General features: G+C 41.1%; 1 protein-coding gene across 3 annotated transcripts in view; it reads right to left on the bottom strand.

The window, feature by feature from the left end:
- The window catches only part of CAPZB (capping actin protein of muscle Z-line subunit beta), a gene marked incomplete at its 5' end in the record, with an annotated part of 61,126 nt that overhangs the window by 28,984 nt on the left and 19,453 nt on the right, over nt 1-12,689 (bottom strand). For all 3 annotated transcript variants that reach the window (XM_082328810.1, XM_082328811.1, XM_082328809.1), the window contains one exon: nt 3,291-3,412. In XM_082328810.1, coding sequence (XP_082184936.1) covers nt 3,291-3,412 — 122 coding nt within the window. The remainder of the gene's footprint in view (nt 1-3,290; nt 3,413-12,689) is intronic.

Raw genomic sequence — 12,689 nt, 5'->3', positions numbered from 1 at the left:
CCAAGAGAGACTCCGCAAATCTGCCTTCTGGTCTGATCCATGCTCGACACGGAGAAAACCAAGTCTGTCTAAATATGAGGAAGGAGTAAACTGTGATGGGCTAAGCATTAGGATATTCATTTCCCTGTGTGCTGCCCCATGACAGTGGCGGAGTTATCACCTGAATGGCCAAACATCCCGCAGCAGCTTTTTTTCAAAGCTAATTCCCAGTCAAATTGTAGAGCCGCTCAAAGAAAACCCCTATAAAATTTGATTCCCAGGGAGAAAGTCTGACTACCTAGCTCCACCTTTCCTGCCGAAGTAGCGTGAGGCTCAGTTGTCCGCAGAATGCTTTGAAATCCTTGGATTAGTATTAAAAGAAGTGCAATTAGCAACCTCTCCAATAAGAAGGAAACTGGTGTTTAGTTTCAAGCGTGCAATAATTGGGGATGTAGAGTGTTGCAGGCAGGGAACAGTATTTCTTGGGACTTCTAATCGAGTGTGTGGTTCTAAAAAATCTTTGTGGAAATATCAAAAGCTTTTAAAAGCACAGTAAACTCCTAGATTTTGGCCTAATTGATTAAATTAGTGTAAGAGCCACTTCCCAGTAACAACTTCAGATTTTATGAGGTATGAATAACAGTGTCTGAACACAGGCACAGAATGGGATTAACACATGCACATGTTAGTATCGCTTGGTTTTCAAAGGCTTTTGCTTTGTGCTGAAGGAAAGAATTTACTTCGTGAAACGGAGCTGAGACCAATCAATTCCAGAAGGAAGAATCACTTCAATCCCGAACGCTTGAATCAAAAGCCTTAAAGAACAGCATTCTTTAATGCCAGCAATTAATACGTTATGCCTATTCTATGCAAACAAATTAAATAGCTTTTCTGAAACCCCATTACTTAATAAGTCCTGAAAATTTCGAAGTGATTTAAAAAACGTTAGTCTTCCTGTTTCCTTGTAACTATTTAAATATCTTCTCAGAAAGAAAGAGATTGAGCAAATTTCAGAGGCAAGCATGAACCTAACCTTAAAGAAAGGGCTGCCACATGCACTAATTAAACACGGAGGGGCGTGGGGGAGCAAGTGTTATTAGTTACTGCAGCATGTCACAGTACTGTTTAACAAGTGCCTTTTCAAGTTTCCTGCGCCTCTGGTGATAGATGCTCATGTCAACAGCCTAAATAGGATGCAAGGGGACTGCAAGAAACATATCACAGCTTCAGCGAGAAAGCATTTCTTGAAAGACCCACAAGAAATACAGGATCTAATCCCTTCTCTTGCATCTGCCAGAGAGGATGCAGCTGTGTGAGTATATCTTGTGGAGAAGCTATAAAACTCTATTCTAGCTACTCATTTAGAGCTGGCTGAATGCATGTAGCTGCTAACATAGATCTGACCAGCTTGGACGTACAAGCTTAACGCACAAATGCTTTTAAAAGGCACTGGGCTCTTTGATAGAAGGTTGAACAAACTTTCAATGTTAGACTAGTACCCTAAAGAACATCTTCACTTAGAGACCTTCTTACTTCCTGGCCCACTGCAATAGGTTGTATTTTAAAGAAAAACTCATTAAGATTCACACTCAGCCACAATCCAGATGCACTGTCAAACTTTGCACCCGTTATCAGTCTCCTCCTCCTGTTTCTAGGACAAAATGAATCTCAGCATGTTCTCTGTGTAAATCATCTACAGACAGATACGCTTTCAGTTTAGATAAGCACCTTTCCTCCAACTCAAAGCAATTGAAACCAATTAATCTGGAATCCTTTATAAGCTTACCTGCTTCTGCAATGATGGCCTGAGCCAAAGAAAAAAAGATTGTTAAAATATTTTCTGGAATTCCACTATTCCGTAGAATTCTTGGAACGCACTGGCCAGATGAACGTAAAACAGTACTGCAAATCTGCACAAAGCAAAGCTAGATTCTTACTGTAGATCAGTTCCAATTGTTAGCACTAAAAATGTAAGCTATTACAGCGAAGCTGCAAGGAGAGCCAGAGATGTAACCCTCATAATCATAACCAGAAGAAGCAGCATGGCTGAGCTGTTAACTCAGGACAGAAGATGAATGGTGGTCATTACTTCACAGCCTAGCACCCTTCGTTAAGAGAAAAGAATAAAAGCTAGGTGATGCAATATTCACAAAGGTTTCTGGACTATAAGCTTTGTGATTCTTAATTAAATATTTGGAATGATGCCACTGTCACTACAGACATTAAGAAAAAGGCAGGCAATGCAAAAAAGGTGGTGGGGGGGGGGGGAGAATCGCTCAACAAATAGTTGAGCTCAACTGTAATCATCCTAACGGCAAGGTATAGAATAAAAACATTAAAAGAGAGACCGCGTTCAAAGTGGCAGCCAAAATACTGAAAACTCATTGTACGATTTCAGTATTACAGCCTCTTCTACTTCAAAATTCATTATATTATAATTACATACAGCTTACATTGTTCAAATATTTTCATTGTTTTTGTCTACAGTCCTCAGAATAAATTAGCTATTTTGGTAGAGAGGGATTCCTTTTCTTTGCGAAAAAAACTTGGGCTGAGATTTTCATCGAGAGCTAATGACATTGCATGTCCAAAGTCAGACTCAACCCCTTGTAAAACACAAGTGAAAGAGCCTTTCCCAGCTGGCAAGTCCACCCTGTTTTGTACAAGCAGAAGATGATTTTGTTTGAACCGACTGCTTGCATCATCTCTTTTCTATCGTTATCCGTTCCAAAGATTTTACAACCTTGCAACAATAGATGGTTTAATTTCATGCCAAGGCCATCACAATCGTTTCTCCTAGAGATCCGACTGGTTTTAATTCTCTAAGACATAACTATACTACAGAAAACCTAAGAGAAATGCATTAGTCACCCCTTTAACAAGATAACATCATCACATTTTAGGCTTCAATGAATGACTGCAAATCACAATAAAGAAAACATGCAGAAACACTGTGGTTTCTAAGATAAAACACATCTTGTTCTGGAGACAGACAGTGGGGACCTGCCTTGCAAAGGTCATCAGATTAGCAGCTATACAACCACGTTATCTGAAAATGAAGTACTCCATGGTGGTCTGAAGATGTTTATGCCCTTTCGCGTTAGGGAATACTAAGAACAATTTCCATAGACAATGTCTTACTCCAGAGAAGAGGATTTGAAACAATCCCAGCTTCATCACCGAGAAGAGTTTAATATCATTAAATTTCTATTTTTGGCTAAGAATAAGAGGGAGAAGGGACTGCAACACTTGTACATAGCTCTCATTTACAAAGTAAACCAGTTAGTTCCTTGCTTTGGATATGAACTCACCTATACGAGTCTCCATCTCTGTTGTAGTCACACAATAGATAGTCTTTTCCTACCACCTTATCTCGTGCAATCTTCAATGGCTGATCAACAGAGGAGAGGAGATCTTCACAGAGGCTTGGGACCTGATGGTTTGGAGAAAAAACAACAGGGAGGGAAGAGAGGGTAACACATTAAGGTTAAAAGAGACTGGCATCCCTAAGAACAGATTTTGTTATTAATAGCCCACATCTGTCCCAAAGCCAGCAACCCTTTAGGAAAAAAAAAAACAAGCTGCACTTAAGTTACAACACAATCCTATGCTCCCACCTCCAATAATTTCAGATTTAATTACCTAACCACTAGTGTGGTCCAGTACACTTAAATATATACATTCTCGATGTTAGTTTCTTGCCAAAGAGGGCAGGTAAAGTGATTGTGGAGGACTGATGAATAAAGGTAAATATTTACAATGGAGTGGAAACGAGGGAGCTGCTAAAAGAATACACCATCCATACGCTAGAGCATGTTTTTCACAAGGTCCCACTCTGGGTAGAGTTTAGAATAGTTTCCAGGCAGCTGGCCAAACATTACCATGTTGGCTAATAAAAATATGTGTGTCTGTGTGCGTGCACATATAAAATCAAGTACATCCCCTACATAGGTAGCTTTTAGTGGATTCATAGTCCCAGCTGTCTCCCTGCACTTTGTGTGGAGAAAGACTACAAGATCTGCTTTTAACCTGGCAGAGAGGCTGCAAAGAGATGAGATGACATTACAAAGATGATCAGAGGGCTGGAGCCCCTCTCCTATGAAGACGGGCTGAGAGAGTTGGGGTTATCCACCCTGGAGAAGAGAAGGCTCTGGGGAGACCTTATAGCAGCCTTCCAGTACCTGACAAGGGGTAATGGCTTCAAACTGAAAGAAGGTAGATTTAGATTAGATATACGGAAGAAATTCTTCAGTATGAGGGTGGTGAGGCACTGGAACAAGTTGCCTAGAGAGGCTGTGGATGCCCCATCCCTGGAAGTGTTCAAGACCAGGCTGGATGGGGCTTTGAGCAGCCTCGCCTGGCGGAAGGTGTCCCTGACCATGCAGGGTGGTTGCAACCAGATGATCTTTAAGGTCCCTTCCACCCCAAACCATTCTATGTTTCTATGACATTCTGCAGCCTGAAGCTAGCGTGGATGCAAGCACAAGAAAATCAAGCAAATTCCGTCCCAGGGCCCCTTGTTGTGGGGCTGACAGCAGCCCCGCCATCAATATCCATACTCCTATACCGCAGGCTTTGGCCACGCTAGCAGCTTCCTCCAGGAATTCCATCTCCCCGTACGTACTTCAGGGCATGTGCAGCGGTGTGGCCCAATCCATCTGAGGGATGATCCACAAATCATCCCTGGAGCTATTATTAAATAATGAGCATATTGTGTGCTTCCCTTGGGAAAAGCATTCCCGATTTTGCTGCAAGTGAAAGGGACTAAAGTAAAACGCCCTTTCCCAACAAAAAGTTGGGAACGCAACAGGATATAGGACAATTGGTAAGTTCTTGAATATATTGGTGACAACATGCCAATACAGAAGATAAAAGAAATGACTAATGTGGGATCTACATTTCATTCTACATCATAGAGATGAAAAACTGACTGAGAACATGAAGACAAAAGGCAATCCAGGGTAAAATTAATCATGAAGTGATGAATTCACAACTCGTAAGAAATGAAAAGGGGAGGGAGGAAGGAATAAAGAAAATATGGAAAAGTGCTTTCTCCTCTTCAAGCCATTGATTCAGTGAAATGGTCGGTATGATTTTAAAGGAAAGAAGCCTAGAGGAGAAAAACCAAATTAGGGGTGCAACAGCTCCCGAAAGCATAAGCACAAACTATTTTAACGCACTAGATTTGATGTAAGAGATTGAACTGCCTGAAACAAAAACATGCCTAGTCCCAAGTACAAGGCAATAACATACAGACGATATTAAGTTAAAGTAAGCGGAGACAAATATAAAACGATGTGACTGCAAAAGAACCAAAAAAAAAAAACCCACAGAAAGGCCAAAGGACAAAACAAGAGACACAACACCTAACCCACACAATCACCCCATAAACACATCAAAAACCAAGAGAAAAACCAAAAAGTGGTTAGTAAAGTTACCAAGAGTGCTGAAAAAGCTGAAACATTAGGTTGAAGCTTTTTACTTTGGTCTATATACACTGTAATGTGGTAACAAGGGATCACTGAAGAGCCTAGATTAAAGAGCAGGGCAATTAAGCATTTATATAAAGCTAGATGCTTCTCATTGGCGTTGATCATTTGATACTTGGAGACCTGGCTGAAGCAACCTCAAAACCATTACATGTTCACTGAGTAAATAAAAGCGGACAGGAAGCAAGCAGCTTTTAGGAAAACCTTTACTTTTTCTGAAAACAGACAACCCTAATACTCCACGGAGCTGATACCAATCAGCAGTGTCGTGGCCCAAGGTAAGTGAAATGATGTATCTGTGTTCACGAGCCCATCTGGTTCCACTTTGTCTCTTCCTTCGCTTCTCCATTAGCTATTAATTTTAGGCTGACTCTTCAGGCGGAGAGCAACTTGAGATGATGGCTTCAATTTCGGATGCACACGCAACAAGACCCAAAGCACCTCATCATTAAGAGCTACGCTCCGTGGTGTTCCTAAGAGTGACCAGCTGAATATATTCCTTCTTCTCAGCGGCTCCTTGGCCCGCTGCCCATCGGCACAGAGATAAGCGTCTAGGAACGGACTCCTCACTCTGACGTGCATTTAGAATGAGTTATAGTGATGAAAATACATTTTGGAGAAAAGTGGCGTCTTTCCCAGACTCTGTTTCTGTTGAATTTCTTTGGAAAAAGCCCTGTGCTACACGTGCGGTAAGAGAGCACAAGAGGTCTCGCTGTACAGTTCTTCAAACTCAAATACACATACAAAGCATTTTCAGAAGAAATCCCAAACTCAAGACAGAGTCATTTCCCCTGCAGAAAGCTCCTAATAACCAGCTGAATTGAAGACCCTTACAAAAAGCCACAAAATAACTTTTAAATTTAACTTTCTTTTAGAAATAGCACACGCCTAGTGTGGTGTTTCCATACTGCTCAGTGGGAGAGCACAATCTCTTATTGACTAAAGGAACTCTTAACACATTGGTTTTAAGATGCAATCGATTTAATTTCCACGTAGTAATGGTGAACTATCTCTGGATGATTTGGTAACACAGATATTCATGAGTACGGTCACTTTTCCAGTTCCTAAGAGCTGTGGCTAGCCTTACAGCCATAACAGGGAATGCATTATATCATATACTTACTAGAATATATTGTACTATATTATAATACTCTATTGTAATAGCATGCTATATACCCATTGTCTCTTTGCTGGAGACACTCTACAGGACTTCAGGCAATATATTCTTTCTCCTTTCAGAATAAAAGAGGGAAGAAAACCCACTCATCTACTTAGGAAGTATTAGAAATTTTCAACAGTGTTTATAAAAAGAGCAGAGATATTCCAGCTGATGGAACTACTCACACAATTCTAATTATCGGAAAAACATCCAAGTGTGGCACAGTTACCCCAAGAGAATCATTTCTGTATCATTTATTACATCAACTTTCAACAGCTGCTGTACTTCCTTTCTAAGAATGAATTTACAAGATTTATGCGTACTGGTCTTCCTCTTCTACATTATAAAGCTGCTTACAAGGCAAATGCAGTAATTTGAACAAGGTAATTTGCAGCTTTAAACACTTCAGCTACGTGTTCATGAGACTATTTGATTCCTTCTGAATTTAGGTCCTTTGCATTTTATAACGTGCAATGATATTTGGCACAGCCGGGCTAAGCTAGCTGCTGCAATGTAAGCACTGAGCAATTATTTTACACTATGCATGTACCTTGCCTTAAATTCTTCCCCAGGTCAAGTATTGAACCTTCCTAAAGCATTCAAATTACTTCTGTGCGCATTCAGACTCTTGCAGAATTCAGTTTATATTTAGCAAGAAAACATCCATATCTTCTGATACCAGCAAAGACAACTCTGCTTAGAAGACCAACCGATCCCCTGAGTCTGAAACAGTGGATTTGCATTGTTAACGTTTCTTATTAGCTGGTTCTATGTTAACTGAAAAGCCAAAACGCACTTAGGTGCCTGAACGCATGTCTCCAACAGTCATTATATGGGGAACTTTGACTTAAATTTAGAAACGCAAGAATTAACCCACTCCCCAGGCCAAATACTGAAATGCCAAAGCAGTGATTTTGTTCAATTCATCACTGCACTATAAATAAGTGTCACTGCAATGAAAACATTGAAGCTATGAGGATTGTTTTATAAGCAAAGACTGGGCTCCCACCTTTATTTTGACACAAGTTTTTCCCACTCTAAGCAGTGGAAGGTCAAATGTAGACTACAATCTTAACCTGATATCTTTAGCTAAAGGCCATCATTAATTTAATTTGGTCCACAGCGTCCTCTGGATCCTAATGCACCCGTGTTTCCACAAATAAGCACTCAGTCATCTATTATGGTGCTTGTATGTATAGTCGTGGAGCGAGACCACCCTCAATGTAAATTGGACAAGAAAAAAAGAGGGGAATCTCAGGGGGTCCAGACTCAGCTGTTCAGCCTGGAACTGAACAGCAGCGTCATTCAGAAGCACATACCGTGCAACAGGGCACTGTGTTTGTGGGATCTTTTTTTTTCCAAGGAGATATACAATGAATGTGTAGTACAGAGGAAAGAAAAACTGAATGAAAAGTGAGTTAAGCATACTCTCCTGCATGTTGAACAAGGATTCTGTTGTCTCGTGTAACAGTATTCTCCATCAGAGCAAGCCAGGTATGTGGACAGTGTTTTAATTAAGTCAACTGCTCTCTTATCAAGACAAATAATCACTTGTGCCAAAGTTGAAACCGTACACTTTTTGGAGTAGCTAACCTAATAATCTTTCCTTCTTGACTCACTTTCTGGTAAAGGAACTTCTTATCAACTAAACAATTGTTTCTGAATTATTTTTTTAAATATGATTAAACAAGCATCTAAAAAAGAAAGCTACTTCAGCTCTTCATGTCTTACGTGCACTCTCCATCCTTGCTTTGACCATGCTGGCTGAATTGCATCAAATCCTGCACCTTACATATTCAGGACAGTTAACAGTTTGGCTTACTAGCCAAACAACTTGAGTACACTAAGGTTATTATTTTCTTCCACAGCCTTGACTGAAATGAATCATGTTTACAACTGAAACAGCAATATTGTTGGTGTAAGGCTCTGTGCTTGGAAATAGTCTTTTTCCATGTTTATTCAGAGGTCAGCATGTACTGACCTCCACAGGAACCTTACACACTGGAAAACTATGCTAAATGCAGCAAAATTAAAGATGAAACATTTGTTCCTTAAAGAATCAGAAGGAAGACGAAGCAAGCTTCAAAAGATTAGCAAAGGCAGCATTCAGATCCGTTTGTCTTTTGAATTTGTGTCTAACACATGCAGGTATCTGAATACACACGTGACTAGAGCAGTTCTTAATTAAAAGCCACATCCAAACAGGAAAGCGCGTATTTTAATTGCATGCAAACTCTTCAGAGTTGATTTTTCTTTTTTAAGACAACTTACATCATTACAGAAGTGGACAAAACGACTGCCTGCATCACTTGGGGAGATCGCTCGAACGCAAAGAAGAGCCCATGCAAGTCGCCCGGCACTCTTGCAAAATAACCATTTTCGCACATGACCCCCTTCAGGCTGGATTCCTCCCCTCTGGGCCAGCATGTAATAAAATATTAGTATAATTTTTCTGAGTCATTCCACATCCTCAAAATTTCCTGTTCCTGCAGAACACAGACACGGCCTAACGGATGTTGTGGAAACTCAAGAAGGAAGCCTGGTTCCACTCATCTCGGGCCTAAAACCACTAGTAAAGTCACTCCCACAAATCCACACATTGCTAAACCTTAATTTGATCCATCAGATGTCCAAGGGCCACACATTCTTCAAGCTTTGTTTATTAAATGACACTTAAATAGACTTTTGTGTTCAAGACCAGATGTAATTGATATTGGAAACAGCTCAGTGTGTTCAAGTATCTGCACGGAATTCCAGCACTGCAAGAATTAGCAAAACCAAAATTGAATCCAATCAGCTTTTCTGGAAAAAGGTAAATGTTAATAAGATTGCAGATCCACGATCTAGTTAGCGATGTCATAGCAGAATCGTTACATTAATTACAGAATTCTTCGATTTAGCTCGACGAACTACACGTAAAAAACTCTGAACGGCAACTACCGTTCATAAAACAGGATCCTTGGCATTCTTCCTACGATTTGCTGGATAAAATAGGGCTTTTGGTAGATTCAACATTCTGTAGCTTACTGAGAAACAAAAGCTAGCCATCTGGCAGGCACAGCTAGACTGCCCTAGACTTTGACTAGTGACCTGCAGGCGAAGGCTTCTGTATCTCATTACCAGTCACAAGTCCCATGAGCCATCGCAGCATATCAATATCTTGGGAAGTCTTGACTACTTGTGTCAAGAGTCCAGCTGGTGCTGGAGATATCCAGCAACAATTAAGGGACGCGCAGAGACACACTCTCTCCAGCCATGTTTCTATATCCTAGCTTCCCCCCCATCTTTAAAAGAAGCTAGATAGGTTTCTCATTAGGACTCAAGCTCATCAAGTGATCTCCCACACAGACACTCCTTTAGAAAGATATTTAAACAGACATTTTAAGGATCTCTAACACCAGCAGTGCAGTGGCAGGAGCCGGGAAGAAAAAAAGGCAGAGTTTAGGCTTAACAAGAGTAAGTCAATATGAAGCCAGAAGTGAAATTCACTTTTACAATCTCATGCAAGTAAGTGGAGTTGCTAGCTCTAAGCCAAGCATCACATTAACAATTTACATATAATAACTGCTATCTCCAATTACCACCAAGATATCCAGAGGTAATCTTTTCTAGCTGGAAAAGCTGCTGCTTACAGCCACTCACCAAATGGAAAACTGGCTCTCAGCAACCATAAATCTATTCAGAGCGCCAGAGCCCCTTTCTTTAGCCAGTAATCCTTGCGTTAGAAACCCGCCTGGCTGCCGGTGGCTCAGAGCCTATCGCACAAGTCGACGAGCCCAGGAAGAACAGCAAGTCAAAACCCAGCTTGGAGAACGTGAGCTGCTGTCGATGCACTTCTGCTTCCACTCTTTTCACTGGGTCTGATTTTTTTTTTAAAAAAACATCTTCCACTCTCACTAGATGTTCAGCTGGCCATCTGCGTTCAGTTATTTTATCTTTGTCGTCGATTCTGCATACTGCTTAGGCTCTTGGACTCAAAATACAAAAAGCTCCAGTCACATTCTCATGTTCTTTATGGCCTGTGCAGCCCAAGCAATGCTGTTTTCCTGGGGATAAATTCTCTAGCTTCATATATCTTCAGTTACTAAAGGCACGCAAGCAGATTTGAGACTTGCCTGGAGGCACACTAGCTATATGAACCAAGAGCCTGAATATTATTCAAATATTTCAAAACCTTAAGTTTATACATTTTTAAATTCATCGCTCTGGGACTTTCTAAAAAGTAACACATTCTACTAAAAATACTTAAGCATTCTCCTGTGATGAGAAAGCAAAGATGATCACCTCCCAGATCTTTAATTGCAAACAGAGCCTTGAAAAATAACCAGTAAAGTTACTGACTGCTACATCTATAAAGAACTCTAGCTTTAATTCTTCCATGGCAGCATAACTTGATTCTGTGCTTCAAGAAAGCTTTCACATTTGGGAATAAGTTGAGTATTATTTGAATATCAGTCTTACTGGGAAAAGAGAGGAAGAAAGTTGTGGCTGTGAGCAAACCCCACTCTCCTGGCGAGTCTGCTTGTCCGTTTTGTGAGCCAGTTTTGTAAGGAGGATTCTCCATCCCCACTTTATGCCAGCCATCTGATTTTTCTGAGTCAGCTGGATTTTTCATCTAATTTATATTATATACACACAGGCAAACATCCAAATTAAACACTCAGCAGGAAATTCGTACTTGCAAAAGGAACCTGCTTAACTTTTACCAACATTGAGAGCACATCAACTTCCATACTCAAGTCAAAGCCATCAAGACAATCCTGTCACAGACCCCTTATTTGCTGCACGTGGCCCACAAGCGCAATAAATCCAACTTCCATCTTCCACCTTTCCCAGAGATGCACCCCACTAAGACACATCAGTGAAGCTGTCTTGCCAAAAAACCCCAAAGGATTCTGGCGGCTGCGACCCCAGCTACCGCTCACCGACCCTGTTACGTGTGCTTCCACGGTGTCCGAGGAAGAGATCCTCCACAACAGCACAACCTGAAAGCTGACGCCTTCTTCGGGGTTTCTCTTGGAAAGAACACAGCTAAAAGTGCCTGGGGACTGACTTACTGTACAACTTACCTTAAGAGAGAGGAAGCAGGAGGACAATTCTCTCAGATTGTTCTGATCTTTCAGTATAAACCGCTTAGCCACTCAGAAGTGAGCTCTACCAGCTTCCTTACTTCATGCCAGTCTGTGATTTCCATGAGCCAAAACAAGATCTCTGATACAACAAACATTTCCATCCAGAAAATACCCTTAATATTCTCCTTTCAGCAAGTGATGAGACAGATCTGATTCACAGCTGACTTCGATGAGAAGTGCAGTGTATCAACAGCAGCAGCTTCTGGACAACATGAGGCAATAAGGAGGTGAGGCAGTATTTATGCTATGCAACTGAAATCTGTATTAATGTTACAAGCGCTATCCCTTGGCGTATCCTCATGACAACTCCATGTAAGAGCAGTGCAATTACCTCTAGCACTCCTCTTACGGGAACTGCTGTACAGTTCGGACTTGGCTGACAGGTAGGTGCTCCACGGCTTCGGTTACCCAGCTTCCAGAGGAGCTAGATGGAAAATTATTCTAATTTAAATTAGTTGTCCCTGAAAAGGTATGTGCCTACACTACAGTCTTTTTGTAGAGATTTAGAAGTCCTCTTGTACATTTTGACAGGCTCCGAGTAGTCTATTTACAAATAACGACTAATTGAATTCCAACCAGAGCATTCCATGCCAAGGCACATTACCAGCACCGCACACAGCTTCTTTCAGGCAGGACTTCTGGAGTCCTATGATTGACAAGGTCTCTAATGAACTCTAATTGAAGACTCGGCAGTCTGAAAAATGCAACAACAGATGTGGTAAAAGGGCAAACCACAAAGTGTTTTTCTAATGAATGAAAAGTGTCTGGTCTGATGAGGGCCAGTGACCTGAAAATTTTCTTCTTCCACCCACCCTTTTCCTTCATGTTCAAGTTTGGACCCTTTCCCTTGTCAGCCCAACACTTGGGGGCAGTAATGCACAGTCTCGAATGTATTCCATATACTCAGATTGGCACCAAGATGCTCTTTTA

Source organism: Platalea leucorodia (genome assembly GCF_965183815.1).
Source record: "Platalea leucorodia genome assembly, chromosome: 17".
NCBI classification, from domain to species: domain Eukaryota; kingdom Metazoa; phylum Chordata; class Aves; order Pelecaniformes; family Threskiornithidae; genus Platalea; species Platalea leucorodia.
This window is presented reverse-complemented; position numbering and strand designations above follow the sequence as displayed.